Source organism: Genypterus blacodes, unplaced genomic scaffold, assembly GCF_046128005.1.
Source record: "Genypterus blacodes isolate CSIRO-AG114 ecotype Tasmania unplaced genomic scaffold, CSIRO-AGI_Gbla_v1 ptg000032l_1, whole genome shotgun sequence".
In the NCBI taxonomy this organism is placed as follows: Eukaryota; Metazoa; Chordata; class Actinopteri; order Ophidiiformes; family Ophidiidae; genus Genypterus; species Genypterus blacodes.
In genome coordinates this window covers 1,104,175-1,127,103 of record NW_027466845.1, presented here as the reverse complement: position 1 = coordinate 1,127,103, position 22,929 = coordinate 1,104,175, and the positions used below count along the sequence as shown (strand labels likewise).

General features: G+C 46.8%; 1 protein-coding gene across 1 annotated transcript; it reads left to right on the top strand.

Moving 5' to 3' along the window:
- The first annotated feature begins 432 nt into the window (after positions 1 to 432).
- On the top strand, positions 433 to 22,478 carry cog6 (component of oligomeric golgi complex 6). The gene is made up of 19 exons (XM_076146407.1): positions 433 to 623; positions 1,449 to 1,592; positions 2,137 to 2,208; positions 2,425 to 2,483; positions 8,845 to 8,956; positions 9,184 to 9,266; positions 9,657 to 9,727; positions 9,972 to 10,065; positions 11,500 to 11,628; positions 12,733 to 12,824; positions 13,438 to 13,502; positions 14,498 to 14,589; positions 14,682 to 14,799; positions 16,091 to 16,222; positions 16,411 to 16,578; positions 17,107 to 17,214; positions 19,624 to 19,677; positions 19,800 to 19,879; positions 21,278 to 22,478. Exons 1-19 carry the CDS (start codon positions 495 to 497, stop codon positions 21,423 to 21,425), a joined length of 1,950 nt encoding a protein of 649 aa, XP_076002522.1. The 5' UTR covers positions 433 to 494; the 3' UTR covers positions 21,426 to 22,478.
- Positions 22,479 to 22,929: the final 451 nt, after the last annotated feature.

Genomic DNA, 22,929 nt, shown 5'->3' with positions numbered 1-22,929 from the left:
ATTGGGTGCACATCTGGCCGTTTGTGGAGAGGGAATCTCTCTTTGAATCGCCTCTCCCAAGGTTTCTTCCTTTTCCTTCCTCTTTTTCCTGGAGAGTTCCTGTCTATGTCAGGAACCATCTGTTGTTGTGGGCCTGTAAAGCCCTTTGAGACATTAAATGTCACATTGGTCGATACAAATACATCTGATTTCGTTAAAAGTGACATTTCTTGTGACACTGATTAACGATTATCAATCTCATCCGCAATCATACTGTATGCACTTCAGATACAACGGGTAACAAATGCTTCGCCTTCTTCATTGATCTACAGCAAGAAGGCTGTCCATCATCATCATCATCATCACGCCTCGGTGGTATTTTTATATAAACAAGTAAAAAAATTATTAAATAGCGTAGCGGAACTTTTCTCTCCGCAGAGGTGCTCACGGCGGACACTCTTTCCAGACGGACCCAAACATCTTCCCGATATCTGACGTGGATCTGTTTGTTTACAATGGCTGATATTAAAGTAGAAACTCCTGCGGACAACACGACAGTTGCACAAAATGCAAACAGTCAACAGAACAACCCGCTGTCAAGGAAGCTCAACAAAATTCTGGAGACGAGGCTTGATAACGATAAGGTAAACCGGAAGAGGTTAGCCGCTGCCTGTTAGCTTCACGGCTAACTGTCTGATATAGGGTCTCACCACCAAGCCTGTGGTTTATCTATTACATTGTCATGCTAACATTTATATATAGTGTATTACTTGTTAATTAATAGGTCGTTATTGTAAAGAAACTCTGGTAAAGGTCGAATCCCAACCAGTGTCAAACGTATGTGAGCTTCCTAAATGTGTCCCCATCTTCATATTCCGCTTACTGATGCAAGGAGTAGTTTATTAAATGTTTGTTACCGGTTTTTATGCATCTTTAACTGATTTGATGTACACAGATCTTCATCCAGGGGATATAATGCAGTAATAATTAAACTCAGCTGCTTAAAGTATTGTCACTTAAATGTCACAGACTGAGTGTACTAAGTATATGAAGATCTGGTTTAATGTCAGAAGTATTAGAACAACCCTGAACACGAGTAATATTATGGGGATGATCTGAAGTCTAAATGTTTGTGTTAGAAATATCAGAAATATCCCACAGTGTGTTGAAGGTAAAGTTTAAACTGGGACATTTTGTGGGGATCATTCCACTTCATAAATATTAGATTCACATACTTTTCCAAGTAGTTGAAGTGATGATGATTTAGATTGTGATTGTGTTTTACTATGACTTGAATGAAGTTCAGTCCACATTTGAGTAATGAATGGAAAATCCTAAATATCTCACAGCTGTTAAGAGGTCAAAAGGCTCACTCGCTTATTCTTCTTATCTTTCCACCATATTAACTGAAATCAGTAACCTTGGCGATGCACCCTGGCTGACTAACAATGCTGTGCTTGTGCTTGCAGGAGATGCTGGAGGCTCTGAAGGCTCTGTCTGTGTTCTTCACTGAGAACAGTCTACGCACCAGGAGGAATCTCCGTGGAGACATCGAGAGACGAAGCCTGGCCATCAACGAGGAGTTCGCCAGGATATTTAAAGATGTTAAAGAGGTAATAGGGACTCCGTGTGTTAGGTTTTACCCTCATTTGTGTCATAAAATGATACAGAATTTCCCCAGGTGAAGCTGTGTCATGGTAACATTGAAAGACATACTGTAGATGAGTTATTGTGTTATTTATGTGTATTTAATGCATATTACTAATAAAATGTGGCATCTATAGAAGCTTGAAACATTCACCTCCTGAAAGAATCTTTAGTTTGTGCTTTGCTTGTTGTTATTACATGATCAATACATTTTCAATGAGTTTGTGAATTTGAATATTCACTGTAACTTCCCTGGTCTAAGACATTGGGTTGGATAAAATATTAAAAACATCTTTTCAATACAACGCAGGCTTCTATTACAACACCAGGAGAATCACCACTGAGTTCAGTCGACGCTTCGGTGACAAAATATCAACAAAAACTTTATCTGCGTCACAAAGGAAGCAATTAGAGCCGGGCTGTGATGTTGGATCGTGTTAGATTGTGCAGTCACGTCTCTGTCGCACCTCCAAATCTGTCTGAGTGTTTAAGTGTGTTTCCACCTTCCAGGAGCTGGAAGGTGTTCATGAAGATGTCCAAGCTATGAGCACGTGTTGTGAGGAAATGACCAGCAGGTTAAAGGTACGCCATGTTTCCCTCTCTGTGTTTGTCTGGGCTGTGTGGATCATTGTGTGTCTGTCTGTCTGTCCATGTAAAATCACATTAAGCACAGGGCGAGTCTTGTTTATGGTTTTAACCACATCCTGCGAGTGAGTCACCCGTTTCCTTTGAGAGCATAATATGTCAGAGTGTCGGTTAACAGAGCTGTAAATAATTAATGAACTTTTTCTTCAACAGGCTGCCAAGGAGCAGACGCAAGACCTGATAGTGAAAACCAACAAGCTGCAGGGAGAAAAGTGAGTAGATCTTAAAGGGCAGATGTGTGTGTGTGTGTGTGTGTGTGTGTGTGTGTGTGTGTGTGTGTGTGTGTGTGTGTGTGTGAAAAATATCTCCAGTTGCCTTCACAGTCACAGAGACGAGTGTTGCCTTCACTGACCCTGTTGCACTTGTCTTAGGCTAAATGGATGAAGGTGCAGTTCACAGTTTACACATTGACTCCCTCCTGTGACTCCCATGCATCTCTTTGAGTCACAGCTGCTGGGAGAATTCCCACGGCTGATGTAAGAATTCTGATTCTACCGTTATCAACCAAAGTTGTACGAGCAGAATGAGGATTTCCACATCTGCCTGAACTTTAGATCTGGCATTTCAGAATGTCAGGGAGATAAAGCAGATGGGGTGACATGTTCATTTTGAATTATCTGAAGAAATTTCAAAGAAACCTCTCTGCCATTTCCTCCGCTCCGCTCCAGCTTCCCCTTATCTCTCCCAGAGCGACAAATCATTCTGAAAATCTGTAGCATTCGACAGCGATAGACATCTTCATCAATTCAAAGAGAGACAAACATCATTTCCTCTTTTCTAGTGTCTCATTTCTGCAGAGAAATGACTCCTTGTTCTGTTCAGGCAAATTGCCAGACAACGCACACTTCAATCAAACCACAGTGCCGGAGCAAGGTGGCGCCCATCGCAGGTGATGGTGCCGTGTGCAGAATGGGACTCATACATGTTTACAATACATATGATGTAATCGCTGGAGTGCAGTAAAACGTAAATCTCTGCAGAATAAACGATGCCACCAACAAAGTCACACCGCCCTTATTCTGAAAATCTGTGGAGCGCCGCAGTTAATCTATAGAATTAGACGCCGCAGACGCCTAATGCACGGCGGGAGGAGCCGACATCCGCCTCAGTTTTGATGAGGAATAATGAAAGATTCATGAGGTTGATGAATATTTCTCCCGAAGTTGCAATCATCCTTAATGGAGCCTTGCTTGTTTGGTTCTTCATGTCTTGTGAGGTTTGAGGCCCTTGATCACCGCATCAAAGTAGTTTATGTTTACACTGCGACATGTTGACTTTTACAACTGGAAAGCAGCTCATCATCAGTGTACGTGTGTGTGTGTGCGCGAGGGTGTGTGTGTGTGTAGGTATTTACTGACATGGAATATTAAGATCCATGGCAGATGCAGATGCAGATGCAGTGTGTGTGTGTGTGTGTGTGCAGCTGGCGGTGGATGGGGAGTCGTCCGTGGAAGCCGTCTGCGTCTGGGGCTCTCACCCGTCAGCAGCTCACGGGTGGAATACCAATGTTTTCCCATTATGATTGAAGGCTTGCCAATAAAATTAACCTAGCTGACATTAATCTGGGAATCTGGCTCGCCGTGTGTCAACAAGGCTGGAGGATGAGATCACCCCGCCGCCCTCCCGCCTGTTGGCTGGTAGCCGGCGGTCACGGCCGTGTCACAGGGCGCAGTTTCTCCAGCGTTTGTTCCAGCTTTGACCTCGGTGCTCAGTGACCTTGCGGAGGCTGGGGGGTGGGGCTGTGGGGGCGGGGGGGCTCCGGGGCGGGGGCTCCGGGGCAGCAGAGATAATGTAGATTTCTGGCAAAAGACACTGCTGACAGCTGTGATGTACCGCAGCAATTCCATGCTTCACTGGCACGACTTCACTACCTCCCTCACGCAAAGGTGACATCTATGTAGGAGGAGGAGGAGGAGGTACGAGATGAAGTCTTAAAGCGAGAGCGGCCAAAGACGCCATCGGGGATGTGGCCACCGGCGCACGCTCCGGTCCAAATCTGCAGCCAGCGTGTGTGTGTGTGCAGGAGACATATTGCTCTGTGCCTCGGGTGGTGTGGATGGTAAATGGTCAGGTTTTACACGAGTGCCCTCTGCCTGCTCTCTCTCTCTCTCTCTCCCTCCCCCCCCTCTCTCTCTCTCTACTCTGTGGACCCTCTGGGAGCTGCTGTCCATCTCTCTGACATTTTCATTCACAGATCTACACTGACCCCCCACATCCAGATGGGTTGGTGTCGGCGCGTTGGGTTTTGACCTTGTCTCTAGCAATATTGTCTCGGAAGAGTTGCCGGGGAAGCTCGCAATCGAGCTGTCCTTCAGCCCAGACCCCCCCACCACACACACACACACACCAGGCAGCCCTTAGCCTGCACCGCACAACACATGCACACACACATACATGCACACACACGTCTCAGGCCATACAATCCTCTGCCGTCCCCAAACAACAGCCTTTTTATTCTTCTCCTGGTGACACTTAGCACAGCAGCAGCAGATTTGCAGCCTAATGTCACATCAGTATGCTTGTAGAGCAGCTGTTCAGAGAGAGAGAGAGAGAGAGAGAGAGCGCCGCCACCGCCATACTCATTTCCAGAGCTCTGCAGATGCTCTTGATACGTATTTATCTGGCGTATTTGGCCTGTCCTGAGCTGTTTGCCATCTCTTCAGCCGGCAGCTTTGTGTCATTTGTCAGCTTTAATGAAACGGAGAGGAAGTGCAGATTGCCTACAGTGTGCAGAAAGAGAAGGAGACGACCCGCGTTTGTCCCGGAGGCTCTCAGGCGTGCGGCTCCATTGTTCGGCTGCATGTAAGCGCCGGCCCTGTTGAAAAGAGGCTGTCAGCAGAAGAAGCCGAAACAGTGTTGTGTGTTGTTCCATAATGAAACGTAACACTACACACACCTGCCCCGTCCTTTCATTACAGCGCGGCCGCGTCAGGCGGAACATGTCGAGGCGTATTCCAGACGGATGTTTGTGTGGACTCTGTGACCTCACAAACAGACCCGGGCTTGGAGGGGCCGGGCCCTCGCCTGAGCTGGGCGGCGGTTTCAGAAGAGCGCCGGCTTTTATAGCGTGGTTCATTTGGCCCGGTGCCAAAGTGGAACAAAGAGGAGTTTACCAAACACGACTCAGATCGAGCAGCAAACACTCAAGCTCCATTCTGGTAGGAAGAACAGCAGTTTGTTACAAGGAGAATGAGAGACATTCTAAGGTTAGGTAAACGTTGTTGTCATCACTTCAGCCCAGGTCAGGTATGGAGGCGGAGCTACCAAAGCCTCCAGAGAACAATTGCAGCGTAAATGACAAGCTGCGTGGAAAAAGAGAGGCATTTGGCCGCACGAACACTCAGCTGGCTGCTAATGAGGGCACGGCCGTGAATACGCCCTTTGTGTGTGTGTGTGTGTGTGTGTGTGTGTGTGTGTGTGTGTGTGTGTGTGTGTGTGTGTGTGTGTGTGTGTGTGTGTGTGTGTGTGTGTGTGTGTGTGTGTGAGCGGCTGCACTCTGTGATCATTGGCGCGTGGCTAAATAACGGCTTTGTGAATGCCAAATTTCCACGCGAGCCTCTGAAATGCTCCCTAATAGATTTTAATGGATAATTGACCCACATGGTTTCCGCTCTTGGACAGGATTGGTCATTTGCTTCGCCCACAAAAAAAGCAGTTGTTCCCTCTTAACGTACAGTCTGTCAGGGCTGCCATCTTGCCGTTTGTTGGCTCTGGAGACTGAGCAGTAAGCCGAGTACGAGCGTTTCTGTGCGGCTTCTGCTCTCCCGATTTTTGTTACTTTGACCCTGTGAAGTAATTAAAACAAGCCACGGTAATTTTGTCCTTTAGCGTGACAAAGCTTTTAATGAGATTGTGCCGCGTTATATTACTTAAAACGATTTCTGTGCTTCAGCAGACAGAATCAATTGGCTCAGTTGGGAAAACTGAACACACACACACACACACACACACGCTACCTTGTCCAACGTTTTGAATTAAATTCCGTTCCGTCACGTAACGTTATCTAAGAATCCCGTGTCTGATTTAATGTGACCTCAGGATGTTCCGCCTGCTCACTTAATTGGAGGATCAAAAAGGTTGACATCACTGATTAATTCTCCAGTCAGACCGCGAGGCCGTGGATGGGCGCGTGCTCGGGGCTTTGACAGGATGACGTGACGTTCACTCCGGCACGTCGCCTCGCTCTGGTATTTGGTAATTGCAGCCTTGACAAGAATGCATCATGTCCTGACAGCGAGGTAGAAGACGATCTCCGCGCTCCTGCATGCTCTGCTCCAACCCCGGCTCCCTCTCCCTCTCTCTCTCTCTCTCCCACACACACGCACGCACGCACACACGCACATGCTCACCTTGTACAGGCGTGTGTAGCTCCTCTCCCCAGCTCGGGATTCACATCCCCAGAGGAGCAGGTCTATCATTTTCAGGCTGTGACAAAAAGACACGTGAGAATCGGAGGTGTCGTTTGTCTTGTGGAGGTGAAGCCTGCGCTGAAGGTTGAGGGCCGGGCCGTGTCAATATTTTCTCATTGTGGTTTTGACTTTTGAGACGCGCGGTCGTCCCTATCTGGCGGGAAGAAATTGCTTGATGAATGTGTCCGGTGATCCGACACAAGAACCTTCTGACAGCGTGTGTGTGTGAGGCAGACATCAGCATTCATCCCAAAGTATAAAGATTAGAGGTAAACACGGATTGCCGCCATCTATTTATAATCATTATGTCATCAACTCTGTCAGGCAAAGTGCTTGGTTTACAGTGACATCATGCTGCACTGAGATCGGTCATTCCTACAGTCTTTTTTTTCCAAAATTGTGGGTGGAAACGCGGGCGCTGATGAGGCCCGACGCTCCTCCAGGGACGGCAGCAGCGGCGACAACAACTCTCTGTAAAGTGACAAATAAGGACATCCTGTACATCCAGCCATAAGGAGAAAGAAGCGCTCTCTCTACAAACGCTCCCACCTGATATTCAAACCATCCATAGGCAGCAGAACAGCCCCCCCTCCCCCTCCCAACAAAGATGGGATTTGAATAATGTTGCCTAAGCAATGTGAGCTTAAGCAGCGGATGAAACTAGAAGCTGTGGCTGCTTCAGTAACTCCTCTCTCCTCTCCTCTCCTCTCCTCTCCTCTCCTCATCACATCAGCAGCATCACCGTCTGACGCTCCTCCGCCATCCACCTTCATCCCGTCCTGTTCTCAAACCCCAGACCCTCTCCGTACATAAAACACCTTCTCATATCTCCGCTGTACTTTCACAGCAGCCAGAGCCGAGTGGATTTTTTTTTATTTTGGAAACAGCTCGCTCCTCCATAAATTAGCATATTAGTGAGGGAGAAACCTGCTTCCTCCCAAACGGCTGCGTCTCCTTCGCAATGCAAGATTAACGGAGTTCATGTTCACGCCGCCCATGTGCTGTGTGAAGACAAGCATGTTGACACAGAAAAACTGTTTAATTAATGCGCCGCACACTTTAATTATGCACTCATTAGCATAAGTAGCTTTTTGAAAATTCCTATAGTGTATCATGGAAATGATATAGTGGCATATTATATCCCTGTTAATCCGTCCGGTCCAAATGTTTGATGGTTTGTGTCGTGTTAAAGGCTTTTCAAAGAGTTTTACACACACACAATAGCAGAAGAATGTTGCTTTACTCCGTCCCAATAACAGGCTGCTCTCAGCAAACACACACTCGCAGGATAACAGGATTGCTTCTGGTATCTCGTTGCAGTGGGAGCTATAGATTTGGGTAATCCGGTGAATTGTGTTCCTCATTAATTGAGCTGACACATCCAGTTAGCTGCAATGGAGCGCATTTGTTTACAATCCCCGGCCCTGTTGGTACGCTGAAGTAAAGGCAGCGATGCGGCTCTACATGTTGTGTTTATCCGTGAAATCTCAGTCTCTGCTGCCGCCGCGGCGTAGCAACCAAATCATGGGGAATGGCGTGACAGATTTACAACCTCTGGCTTTTTATTTTGGGGGGGAGCAGCGAGAGAGAACAATGGAGCCATAATCTGGGATTCCTCTCAGCCGCCAAAACAAGCCGGGTGATTTACCGACGTGCTCCAGCCACCGCCGAGAGCGAGTGAATGCTGCCCTGGGTGGCTCTGAGGGAGAGACGGGGACGCGGGGAGGCCTCGCTGTTGTTCTCTTATCCCGTAGACAGAGTTCCCTGTTTGACTGGGGCGGTTGCCATGGTCACTATTGTGTGGAAGCAGCCTCGGTGACACTGATAGCGATCGCGCCGCTGTTATTGATAGGGACCAAACCTGTCCAGTATGCAGTTCAGTATTCTGTTCTCTTGTTATTTATTTTGTGATGGTTGAACTTGATATCTCCGTCTGTTTCCCACCCTGTCGCTGCTGCTCAGCTCAGCACCAGGCACCAGCAGAGGCCTGGGAGGAGCGTGACTGCCCTCTACTGTGCGCCTCACAGCACTGCATATTGTTGACAATCTGCTTAGTTTAGTCGCCTACGCTGACTTTTCTTTAATTTACGCAGCAGCTGGATGACAAGCACACGTCTAACTAAGCTGAAGGGAAACTAAACAACCTTTCTCTCTTCCCCCTCAGTCACCGGCTGGAGGTGAGAGCCCAGGTCGCCCAAGCTTTCCTCACCAAGTTCCAGCTCTCCAGCGAGGAGACGGCCACGCTGCGAGGGGCCCGGGACGCCCCCATCACTGAGGTACTTTATAACATATGTAGACTTATAAAACCCGGTGAACCACTGTACTACAGACTCGTCATTGGTTTTGTAATGTTAAAGTTGTGTAAAATATGACGTAAGCCAAATCAGTCGTATTTTTATCCCTGTTACATGATCTGTTTGTCGTCAGAAAAAATGAGTGACAGCTGCACAGTACATAATTTATATTTATCCTGGTCTTTGTGTCTTTCCTTTTAAATTCCCAGAATTTCTTCAAAGCCCTGAAGCGGGTGAAGAGCATCCATGAGGACGTGAAGATTCTTTTGAGAACCAACCAGCAGACTGCAGGGTGAGGAGTGTGACTCTACACCGTCTGATTCCTGAGCTCCACCTCCTCTGATAGGCTGAAGCTGTTAAAGGGATTTGTCTTCTGTTGGGTTTGTTGTTTATCTTCTGGGGCACAAACCGCTAACATGTGCTTGTAATCTGATTGTCCACCTGAGCAGCTGGAGCGTACCCAGGTTCTCTCTCTCTCTCTCTCTCTCTCTCTCTCTCTCTCTCTCTCTCTCTCTCTCTCTCTCTCTCTCTCTCTCTCTCTCTCTCTCTCTCTCTCTCTCTCTCTCTCTCTCTCTCTCTCTCTCTCTCTCTCTCTCTCTCTCTCTGTGGTCAGCCGCTCTGACACTATGTCGCAGGTCATGGGTATGTAACGCGGTGGTCCCGGCTTGTGTGTTCACTCCAGGTTAGAGATCATGGAGCAGATGGCCGTGTTACAGGAGACGTCGTACGAGCAGCTGTACCGCTGGGCTCAGAGTGAGTAGAGAACACAGAGTCAACACGGACTAAACACACTGCACTCTGACCCTCTGTACACCAGGACTCTGCACTGACCTGGGACACACACCAAACAAGTTCTCCTCCTCTTTCTAACGTGGACAGCAACAATCCATCATTAATTACAGCAATCTGAGCCTGGAGCTGTCTGCTACTGTCGGCTGTTGAAAGTGTAATAGGATGAAACTACAAACTAAGATGGTGTCTCTCTCTCTGTGCACAGATGAATTCAGAGGACTGACTCAAGAGACGTGCGACATCAGCCCTGTACTGAGTCAAGCCATGGAGGCCCTGCAGGACCGGCCTGTTCTTTACAAGTAATACACACACACACACACAAACACACACACACACACACACACACACTTGGAGCCATTTAGTTCAAACCCCTTTCCACCTGGATTTTGTTTCCCTTTACACCCTAAATCGGTTTTTCCCAGAGAGACACCTTTAACTCATTTACATTCAACAAGGCCATCTAGTGGTGAGGACAGACTCTGGCAACAACAATGTGGAAAGAAAATGCAAACGATCTCCAAATTATGCACGGGAATTCCTTAAAGACCAATAAGTATAAATTGATTCTTTCCTCCCCCATGTTCTTCCATTTTTAAAGCACAAAGTAAGAACATAACAGAGAAATTCTTCAATAAATACCGAACCTAATGAGTCCTTTACATAGTGTGAGCTGATATTCACCACAGGGGGGCTGAAGGCAGAATACACTTCTTCTTCCTCTTCTTCAATTCTTAAAATACCTAAATAATCAGCTTTACAGTTAAGGTTAAGTTAAGGTTCTCTGTTCCATTCCCTCCTGTTGCCTGTGGGCACCCGTAGGTGAGCTGCAGCAGATAATGACAGAGATGTTTCCTTCCTCCCCGTGTCCCGGTGAAAAGGGGCTTTGATTAGAAAACCAGAGCGTAAACAGCCTGAAGGCCACCGCCGCTGCTGCCACCCAATATAGATGCCCACACAAATGACCACGACGACAGGAAGTCATATAATAACCCACATTATTAAAAAGAGTAAATGAGTGTAAAATGAAATGGTTTGAGGCAGCAAGTAGGAAAACAATGTCTGGCATCTTTGAAGAGGACAAATGAAGTTTTTGCTCATAAGTAAGCAATGCAGATAGAGTGGTTAAGTCTAAGATAGAGCGTCCTTTTAAATGGCCTCAAGGGGGCAAGATATGTGCTTAAATAGATCAATTGAGACATCACATTGTTCTCTGCTCCGGCTCTGTCGAACACACACTAACAGGAAACACACAGAATCTCAGGAATATGATGTAAACAAGCGTTCCCCTCTGGGTCAGCCTCCTGATTTCCAGTTTGAATGTGAGAACAGATGCATTGAGAGTTTATCTTATCTAAAACAACGCAGAAGTTTGCGTCACGTTATCCAAAAGTTGTTTTCCCCCTGGTGACCGACCCGACCCTCTGCACCTGTCCCCGAACGCGGCCCAAGGTCGAGAACGAGCCGAGGACGTAAAGGCTGAGAAAGAGCCGAGCCGAATTCCTGCTGTCCTCACTCAAAGCTATCTTCTGTTTAGTCTGACATGAGGCTTCGCCACCGCCAAAACAAAACAACCTCAAACTTTTTTCCGTTTGGAAAGTGTCCTGCATTGTTGCTTTCTGGCCGCGCCTGACCTCCGACACACACACACCGCACCAAAACATCCCAGCCAGTCGGCCTCTTGTCACAGGAGGAGTTGTGTGTTGATCGTCCCTGGGGTCTGTTTGTGTGGTCAGGTACACGCTGGACGAGTTTGGGACTGCACGCAGGTGTGCTGTGGTGCGAGGCTTCATCGACGCCCTCACCCGAGGGGGGCCGGGAGGAACGCCGCGCCCCATAGAGATGCATTCCCATGATCCTATGAGGTACAGTTTGAAATGATGATCAGGTTTGAGGGGAAACGTCTCTGCGTCCAGTTTGAAGGTTCACTACCAGGTGATCTGAGGCCATCTAAGTCTCAGCTTGAGTCAAGGTTTATGTTGTATCAAGCAGAAGCTCCTCTCACAAGAATGTAAACACAACTCTACATTCCTCCTATGTTTCTCCTATGATGATTGGCTGAAGCTCATTATTAACAAAGAGAGAATCTTATACCAGACCAGCTTTGTACACAGCTGTGGAGGAGTTGTGTGTATCATCAATTGATCAATTATCAATCAACAACCATGTAGACTAAGCTCATGAATCCAGAGTGTTAACCTCTCTTCCTTCCTGAGCAGGGCTGCATGTAGATCCTAAAGGAAGCCTCAGATAAGATAAACTCAGCAAAGCACATCATTCATTATTCATTCAGACTTATACACAGACCTAAAATGAATCCACAGGGTTTGGGGTTTGTAGACGGTAAGACCAAGCTGTCCGTTGTCCGATATTGACTCCTAAGTATTCTTCTATGCGGTAGATTTATTTCCTGCTCATTGATTCCATGTTCCAGCTAAGAGAGGAATCAATTGATGCTAAAATGGATTAAATGGTCTGATCTGTGAGTGAATCAATGAGAAGGAGCCACGCTTCCAGGGAGCCTCAAGGGCAGAAACAGATTCAAGGAAATGTTCCTTGTGTGCGTTTGGTCATGGCGTGCCGGGGTCGTCTGCCGCTTCCCGCTGCAGCTCGCCCGCTTCCTCCCAGGAGCCAAATAGGACATTTTTCTCAGAACACCTGCTTGTGTGGAACACAAAATCACCTCCACTTTATACGGCACCGGCAGAACATTAAGTTCTCTCTCATCATCCTTATGGCCACACACACACACACACACACACACACACACACACACACACACACACACACACACACACACACACACTAATGCAAGTGTAACCTCGCTGTTTTCGTTCATTATATAACACCACAAACACTGAGGGTGTGTGTGTGTGTGTTTTCCTGCATGTGTGTGGGGGAATGAAACATGATGTCCCTGTTTGGATGGCAGCTTGGCCCCTGGCTGATGTGTTATGTCACTCTGTCAGGTATGTGGGGGACATGCTGGCCTGGCTGCACCAAGCCACCGCCTCAGAGAAGGAGCATCTGGAGGCGCTGCTGAAACAAGTCACCCTGCAAGGTACAAGGCTCCCGACAGGACGGCCGCTTCAAGCCTCGTCTCCTCATTATCATCAGTGCTGTCGGCGTGATTGTGGCCCTCATAATATTTATTTAGTTTGGTTTCTCTATGTCCTCTAAAAAGTGAAACGCTGATCGTAAACAAACGTCACATGAGCTTCCCGCTTGATTGGTTGTGTTGACACCGGGGACAAATTCCATTTCCAGTCCATTGTGGCGTTTTCTTATTCGAGGCCTTCAAAGTACGATTAACTCTCCGCCATCAAACGTCAACAAGCGTCTCCTTGTGCACATACAACCTTGGCTTTGTAACTCATTTAGATAACAGCTAACTCTTCTTTTATCCCGAGTGGCGTTGTTGTCACTTGCTGAAACACTCTGTCCTCTACACAGATGCACGTCACGATTAACACAGGAACGATTTGGGAGTGTGTGCCTCACATGTTGTACCATGATGCTTTGTGCGTCGCTGCTCATTGTAGTGACTTGAATTCAGATGCAGGAATGCTACATTGTTCCATACTTTACGTTTACAATCCCCTGAATGCCTGACGTACAGACTAAGAATAGACTTGACTGCGTGTCTGTGTGTCTTCCTTTTCCTGTCCCATTAGGCGTGGAGGAGAACATGCAGGAGGTGGTGGGACACATCACCGAGGGCGTCTGCAGGCCACTCAAAGTGAGAAGGATTTTAAATTTGGGATGCGCTGTAAAGTTAAATTGGATTTATTCTGCCTGCTGTTTGGTTCAATTCTGAAATATTTTCTCATCAAAAAAGCAATGAAACTGTCAACTATGCTTCAATGGGAACTCCATCCATTTTACACATCAAATTGATTCTTCCGTGTCCAAACAAAGCGACCGTTGTGATTTTGTCAGAACACTTGTGATGTCCGGGGCCATAGAAATGTTTTCACATGCTAATTGTGTAAGCCACGACCACCACAGTAACTCTGATGTGTAAAGCTGCCGCAGTCGCCCTCCGGCTCATGCTAGCCTCACAATAAGACATCAGTTCAACCAATCAGATTCAGTCTCAAGGCCGTTTTAAGTCAAAAACCACAACAGCTCATTGTGTCTGTGTGATATTTAAAACTCTTTCCTTCAAGGCTTCAAGTCTTCTGTTTTTCATTGGAAATAGATTTGGAGGCACATTTACTCTTCCCCAAACCCGGATGTTCCATTTTCCCCGTCGCCTCAGTTCTTCAGTGCTGCAGGTTATTTACTGAAACGGATGATTTAAAACGGACACAGATGCAGTCCGGGGCAGTTTGAATGAAGTGCGGCTAGTGAGGCTCAGCTGCTGCGAGCGTCTCTACACACACATGGGTCTGCAGCAGCCCAGCGCATTAGCATCCGCTTTACTCAGAAAATAAGAATTAAATATTGACTTCAGACTTCCTGGCTTCATGAAGGGAATCTGGGAAATTTGAGGTTGTGTTCTGTTGTTCAAACCTAGAAATCTTAATATGGTCATCGCTGGGAATTGGTTTAAAAGCTCAGTAGGTAAACTTATGGATGAAAATGTGCAATATATAAGTTTCAGAAGATAAAGTCAAAATATACAATGCAGTAACCAAGACGACCTCTAGTAAATTCACTCATTTGTGCCGCAAACTGGTAGTAAATATCCAGTTTACAGACTTGTGAGTTCTGTATCTCCCTCTCTCTCAGGTGAGGATAGAGCAGGTGATCGTGGCCGAACCAGGTGCCGTCCTGCTTTACAAACTGTCCAACCTGCTCAAGTTCTACCACCACACCATCAGGTACTCACTCACGCCTCCACACCACACCTCTGTCACTCAGCAGTCACTCAGTTTTAAACTTCCATCCCCTCCCTCATTGATTCTCCCTCCAGTTCCATCATTGGGACCAGCGTGGCCTCTCTGCTCATGACCATGGAGGAGATGCACATCCTCAGCAAGAAGATGTTCTTCAACAGCCTGAGCCTTCACGCCAGCAGACTCATGGATAAAGTATGAGCAGGATCTCATTTGCATTTGCTGTTCATTTGTTTACATAGATTTGTTCAAAGACTACAAGGGAAACAGTAGTGACACCTGAGGGATGGCAGCAGATTCTTAGTCTCCATTGTTCTGCAGACAAACCTGCTTCACTCCGTTCCTTCATAAGAAACTTAAAATGACTGCCAATGTGCAGAAGTTCTGTATTTTGCTGTAATAGATTTTAAGTGCTCACTGTGACCGCATGCCGTTTATTTCAGACCAGCTTCTTAACCATCAAAGACAACAAGGCTATTTCTGCCTCCTGCTTGTAAACATTTGGCCCAGCCAGCTTACAGCACCAGAGCAGACAGAAACACCGGCCTTGTTACCGTTTCCTTAAAATGGCATCCAAATAAAGCGCAGCACGGGCGGCTCCTCTCTCACACAACGCGCTCGCTGTGTCCCCATCGATAGCAGTTAGGAGAATTATCCGTGCAGATTGGTGTTAATCACATTTGAAGCCCTCAGGGCTTCAGTGTCGATGCCAGCTAATGCCTGGAACACGGCCTTCTCGTCATTTGCTCTGTTAGATGGATAAAGGTGGCCTAATGTTGTGTTGTGTGTCCAGAGGTGAGTGAGATGAAAACCCTCTTCATTAAAAAAGCTCAGCTCACTCTGGGCAACAGTGCAGGGCAGTAGCTGTCAGTGGGAGGTTTGCGACACACACACACACACACACACACACACACACACACACACACACACACACACACACACACACACACACACTCCATCCAGGAGGTTGTGTATTCGTTTGCCAACAGCATATCTCTAAAAGTTAAAGATGGATTTCAGTGGTGAGCAGCTTGGCCATCATCCAGAGAAGAACATTATATTTTCACACCAGTTGGTCTGATGGTGGCGCTGTAATTACCACTTTTATACAATCTTAATTCTCTCATTTGCAGCTGGCCATTCTGAAGAAGCTTATCCACCATTTTGAATTTCTACCAAGACATTTTATATTTAGGACCGAGACAGAAATAACTTCTTAATACCTTTTGACTTTGGCTCATTCAAAACATGCTGCATCTCATGAATGAGTCAGTCTAATACAGCCCAGCTTAGTCGACACTTGACATGAGCACTCGGTGCACAGTGGGTCAAAAGTGAATCAATTGACCCGAAGGCGGCGACATGACTTTGAAACAGCTCGCAGTAGAATCAAATGTTTATTCAGTTTGTCGCACATTCCAAGGTTACACACAGGAATTAAGACTTTTCCTCTTTCTTTACCTTTGTTGCTGCTCTGTGTGTGAAGGTGGAGCTGCCACCTGCAGACCTGGGGCCCACCGCCTCCCTCACACAGACCCTGGCCCTCCTCCGGGAGGTGTTGGCCTCCCACGACTCCTCTGTGGTTCCTCTGGGTGCTCGTCAAGCCGACTTTGCTCAGGTAAAACTGAAAAAAAGAGGCAAGATCAGAATAGGGAAACAAAAACATCCCTCCTTGTAACCAGACTAAAGATAGAAATGTTTGTCCTTCACCAGCTCATGCATCACAGCAGCTCAGTGTGTGTGTGTGGGGGTGGGTGGGTGGGTGACATCTCACTCAGTCTCAGCGTTTCCTCTCTCTTCTCCCAGGTGTTGTCGTGCATCTTGGATCCTCTCCTGCAGCTGTGCACGGTGTCAGCCAGTAACCTGGGCACTGCCGACATGGCTACCTACATGGTCAACTCGCTGTATGTGATGAAGACGACGCTGGCTCTCTTTGAGTTCACCGACAAGAGGCTGGAGATGCTCGAATTCCAGGTATTGCACCCCCCTCCCCTCCCTTTATTGTAAATATTTCACCCACATGAGCATTAATGAGGTCCCTACATGGTTTTAGGCGTCTACATTTACATTTTACTCTACGGTTCTATCGAGGGCAATCCTTTTCCCAAACCTAGAGCATGGTTCTAACAAGTAGGTGCAAGACTAATTGAATCATTGTTATATAAGGTGAAGGGCTTTTGTAACGCTGTAACCCATTCTGCTTCTTTTCATCCCAGTCCTTAAATCTAAATATCTTTTAAAAGGCTTTTTTTTGCTGAACCACAGAATGGAGTGCGTCATGTACTGTTCATGCTCAAAAGCACCATCTCTATTTTTAGCTCATCTTTTGTAATTTGAGCAGCACAAGAGCTCCTGTGGAAGTTTCATTATTTGGTAGCAGTGAATCTCCATTACAAAAGTGCCACTGGACCACAATGCAGGCCTGGATTGGGTTCTTCACCTCTCTCTCTCTCTCTCTCTCTCTCTCTCTCTCTCTCCCCCCCTCCCTCACTCACTTTCTAGATCGAGGCTCATCTGGACACTCTGATCAACGAGCAGGCGTCCTATGTGCTGACCAGAGCTGGACTGAGTTTTATTTACAACTGTGTGCAGCAACACAGTGCTGAGCAGGTAACACACACACACACACACACACACACACACACACACACACACACCTCAAGGTTGGACACTGTTTTTAGCATAATCACTCAAACATTTATTCAAGGCCATGACGAAACTTTCACATTAGCACCGTGACAAGAAACTTTATGAATACATTTAAAGTTAAAAATGTACTCTTGAGTAACCCTGAAACTGTAGCAAGAGGGGAGTGAAAACCTGTTTCCATAAGAGCGTTGTGGCTCAAATGAGGCCTTTAAGGACCCGTGCAGCCTTAAAGGCCCAGATAACCAGCTTTAAAACATCTAGGAAGATTATACTAATTGTTTGGCACCGATACTAGTCTCAGCTAGTGAAATCTGCACAGCCTATGAAAGAGGTCAAAGTCTGCAGGGCGCTGAAGTAAAAACCAGACTCCCTTCAGGATTTGAACCTGAGTGGAAGAACCAGTGACATCAGTGACATTTCTGATTTCTTAGAGGTTTTGTTTTTTTCTAAAGTGAGGCTCATATTGACAAAGTATGACAAACTATAATAACATGATTCTTATGTCAGTGTTGCATTTTTAAATATAGATATTTATATATTTGCGCCAGGTTTATGTTAGTTTGTGAATGTGCCGTGCTTGGTTTAGTCCACACACGTGAATCAGCTGTGCAACGCAGCCAAGCTGGAACTCATCATTAATCAAGGCGCACGCAGCGGAGACACAAATGTGCATGCGTCGTTCCCACACAGGGCTTTCTCTGTGTTTATGGCGCCGTGATGTTTTGATAAATGTGAAACTCAATGTTAAGATTAATGTTACACAACTTTATCCGGCCCGCGGCACAATAGTTTTATGATATAATATCTTACGGTCGCCGGTATATAGTGCACACATCACTGATAATACAAATCCCAGATTACATTGCGTTGGCACATCATGACGTAACGGTGGACAGGTACGCCCTGTCCAGACGTACAACAGACTGTTTATTAAATAATTGTTTCAGTACAATAATGGTGGTCTCGGGCTGAAAGTACTTCTACACACTCATCTTACTCAGTGCAACTTTTAATTCAGTTTAGTCACTTAAATCACAGCACAGCAGAACAATGTGGACGAACACATCCAACATATAGAAAGAGCAAGTGATGCAATTGTATATTATATTTATAATCTGAAGTGCATCGTAGGAACAGTCTCTCTCAAATGTCTCTCACACACTCACACAACTATGGAGTTTGACTTTTTCTCCCTAAAGCTCCTTTTTTTTTTTTACATTTCACAGGCTCTACTGTTTGCTATTTAAATGGCCATTGCTATGGTTACCACATGGCCAATGCCTTTATTAGGCGTAATAACAGTTCTGTCAGCGTTTCATGCCAGAAATGGGCACAGGAGGGCAGATGAGATTCTTTTCTACCTTGTACAGAAGAGCTGTGAGAGACAAATGTAAGAAGCGATGCCCGGGAGGTTTCCTCTGCTGCCGGGCTGACTGAGGCCCAAAGTTGTGGTCAGCGAGCGAGCCGTGGAACCTCAGGTCACGTCGGGACACACCACACCCTCGCTGCCGCTGTAGCTCAACGCAAAGCTCAATCAAGATCTGTGGTCCTGTGAGCAGACGGCCTCTCTCTCCTCGGGTGGCCTGGATTCTCCTCAAATAGTATCTTCAGTGTCTTCTGCTGGAAAAGATCAGGACCATCTGTTCACACTCGGCCAACTCGGGCGTCAACAGTTAACAATAATGTCCATGTTTCATTGCTGTAAGCCTTGCTTCTGTTTGGAGGTATAGGTCTGTTCCACGTGTTCCTCTCATGTGGTCAAACTTCATTAAATCAACAAGCTGGAAACGTGGCTCAGTAGCTAAACTCACACTTTCCCCCCGGCTAGAGAGCTGCTTTTAGACATACGGTGTTAATGTGCTCATACGCCCATAAATCAGTCCTGGTGCTGCGCTGCTGCTTTGACCTCCTAATCTCCCCTATATGCTGCTTTTAATGGCAATTTATGCGTTTAAGCCTGACTGAATGCAGTCATTCTGGATCGTCAGTGTCGGCTAATGTACCTGCTTCTGTGTTCACATCTGTCTCTTATTTTCTGTGTACAGTTGTTGCCTTTGGAAACACAGTGGATTCTCATTTTCATAATGATCAACTTATTAAAAACAATATATTTTCCTGGATCATCTTCAGGACTGGTTTGTAAACTTTTCCTAAGCCAAAATACTGTAAATGCTCCTTACTATAAGACGAGACGCTATTCATGTCCCTGCCGCTGCCTCCGACCTTTACAGCCGTTGCCGAGGGCGACAGGAACAGCAAACACAGCCGAAGTGAATGTAGAATCTCAGCAACTGGATCTTTGTGAGGTTGTAGTGGTTGCTGTCTCCTGGTTGTGGCCTGTAGATCTAAAGCCTTGTTTTCCCCTCACAGGGTCCTCTCTCCATCATCCCCAGCATGGACGGCTCCTCTGTCAAAGCGGCCATGGTGAGTTTATGACTCTGCGTGATGTAATAAAGTGAATTTCCCCACAGGGATCACTCAGGTTTCACATTGTTGTAATTAAGTGACGCATCGTCTGCTGTTATCTCCTTCGCTTCACACGCCAGGTGCAGTTTGATCGCTACTTATCGTCGCCGGACACTCTGGTGATGCCGCAGCTCAACTTCCTGCTCAGCGCGGCCATCAAGTGAGTCCCTGATGTTGAAAGAGTTGTCGTTCTTTTCCTCCTCCGTGTTTACCACCTGGCACAGTGTGTCTTTAGGGGGAAAGAACATATTGAGAGTGTTAACGTTAGTGTAGCATGAACCCGCCTCGTTCAGAATTCTCGTTAGGTTCCCAATTGTTACACAAGCTATTACATTCCAAACAAAACACTTGACTAAATGCACGCTGAGTTTGGATGCTAAATTGCTCCGACCACCAGCGTCGCATCCACAGAGTGCTCGGCGTGACCCGCCTGTATTTGTGTTAGTGATCAGAAAATTTGCGCGCTTTTAGTTCAGTCCGGCTTCTATATTGGAAAGCTCTCTCTGTGAGTCACGTTTACTGGGAACTGCAGCCGGCTTGAGGAGCACTCTGTACCTCAGGTTAATGTTCTCTATTAATGGACACGGGAGGACTGATGGGCAGGATGCCATTAATTAGCTTCTGGTCCATTTCTCACTCACACTCGTTCCCTGGAATTATTCCTCCTCTTTGTCTTTGACTTTGTCTCTCCCTCTCTCTCTCTCTCTCTCTCTCTCTCTCTCTCTCTCTCTCTCTCTCTCTCTCTCTCTCTCTCTCTCTCTCTCTCTCTCTCTCTCTCTCTCTCTCTCTCTCCTCCCTCTCTCTCTCTACCTCACCATCTCGCTCACCCGCCCGCTCCTCTGCTGGGGTAAATACACCAAAATGAGCACTCTGGAATCACTCTTGTTGCAAATAATGGGAAAGTTCTTTTAGACTCCCTCTGTTTCACATTTGGCGTTAGTGCACTTGATGGAGGGAGGTTTGGATGCAGCAGCACTGTGGTTCTGCTGTTCTCTGTGGGCCAATTAAAACATATGTGTCTCTCCAGAGCCTGAGCGGGATACAGCCAGGGTGCTCCAACTGTGTCCTTTAGTCCTCTCACAGGGCTTTTCACTCCTACTATTCCATTCTCCTCTCGCACTCCACTGTAAGAAATAGCCACATAATAGACTGGGCGACGGTCACAGCACGACTGCCGACTTTATTTCGCGCTGAAAATGGTGTAGAAAACTGAGAGCTGAGAGCCGTCGTCGTGCCGATGCCACGAAACTTAAAAGTGACGTGCAAAGACAACCGGATTCCATATGGGACTGAAAATGAAATCCACACTCCTTCAAATATTTAAGGAATCTTCTGCTAAAACAGTAAGCGAAAGTGTGTGTGTGTGTGTGTGTGTGTGTGTGTGTGTGTGTGTGTGTGTGTGTGTGTGTGTGTGTGTGTGTGTGTGTGTGTGTGTGTCGCCTGTGATGTACAGTATATCCATAGATGGCAGTGTGCACCACATACTGACTCTGACTGTTGTGTCTTGCTTGGTGACTAATCACAGCTGATTCGTGGCGTTGCTTGTGTCTGTGTGCAGGGATCAGATCTTCCGTCAGTCCACAGAGCTGGTGTGCAGAGCCTACAGGGAGGTTTACGCCGCCATGAGCAGCCCGGCCAACGGCTACAAGGACTCAGAGAACCTGCTGCCCAGATCCCCGCAGCAAGTTGAGACGCTGCTGTCCTGAGACGAGCGGACGTCCCACCTGCTTTACCACAAAAGAAGAGGACGCGGTGGAGCTGCCACAGCGTCAGGCGGCGTGCTGCTTATGTAAAGGGCGGTGTGATGTATTTGTACAGATGTATATAGAGGCGGATGATGAGGGGTTCTTATGTGGGATTGAGATGAAGATGAGGGAGAGGGAGAGGACATTATGTAGACGGGAGACTGGATCAGGGCTGAATTCTTGTTTTTCTCATTGTGTTTTGACACCAGATGCTCTCTTTGCCTACAAACCGCCTTCCATAATTGTACAATGACTTACATGGAGAACACAGAAAATTCTATTCATAAAAGAGATAAAAGGGAAGCAGCAGATTGAGACGGCTCGTCTTATTTCCCCCCACATAAAAGATAGAAGAAGGAAATATGGAACAGGCTCTTCAGTGTCTGTCTCACTTACAAGGAGGCAAAAGTTCCACTGTGACGCCACTATTTAGTTTAAAGTCCACTTTTAAAAGGAATTAAAGACAAAAGTGTCCAATTAAAAACACATTAAGCTGAATATGTGACAATGACATCACACTTGCAGTCCTTTCAAAACTCTCTCTCTGTGTGTGTGTGTGTGTGTGTGTGTGTGTGTGTGTGTGTGTGTGTGTGTGTGTGTGTGTGTGTGTGTGTGTGTGTGTGTGTGTGTGTGTGTGTGTGTGTGTGTGTGTGTGTGTGTGTGTGTGTGTGTGTGTGTGTGTGTCTGTGTGTCTGTGTGTCTGTGTGTCTGTGTGTCTGTGTCTCATAAGATCATAATGCTGCTGGGTGGAGCCAATGGGCCCAAACACATGAACTCATCTTGATGTGTGGGTTCATAACTCAGTGCTCAGTCAGTCAATCAGACTTAAGCTGGCGTCATATTTAACTATAAACTATAAAAGACAAAATGAGGCCTTCTCTTCTCTCTACAGACACAAAATCAAAACAACCACAAAGGAATCAGCCTGCAACTGTATATCATAGCATATTAGAGAAGCCGAGCTGCATAACCCTCAGTAAAACCACCCTGAAAAAGGCCCAGATGAGTGAGTATTGATCCTGAGTGTTGTGTTGGTCCCTGCCCTGTCAGGCTCTGTTTCATTCCTGCTCTCTGACATCAAGCCTCATGGCAGCGCGCCTGCTCTTGGCAGTGCTACCCACAGTGAGTCCCAGGATTTCCCCAGTACGCCGGATGTTGCTCATATATCGTTGGCCAGGACATCGAGTACTGGGAATACATGGAATACCACAAAGTTCAGCATCTGGAAGGCCCTCGGAGCCTCCCAAAATAGATCGTCCCTCTATTCCAGTCAAACAAGCTGCATGCCCCTTTCTAAAGCGAGATGATTGGATAGCCGCGTTGTATTTGAGCGAAACATACATCCAGCACGCCTCGGCCTTTATATTGGCCCCCGTCTGAACGAGTGTGTGCCCACGCAGAGCCGTACGTGAGAGAGCTGTGGCCCGGCCGGTGGCTTTATTAATGAGCCAGCAGATGTGAAAGG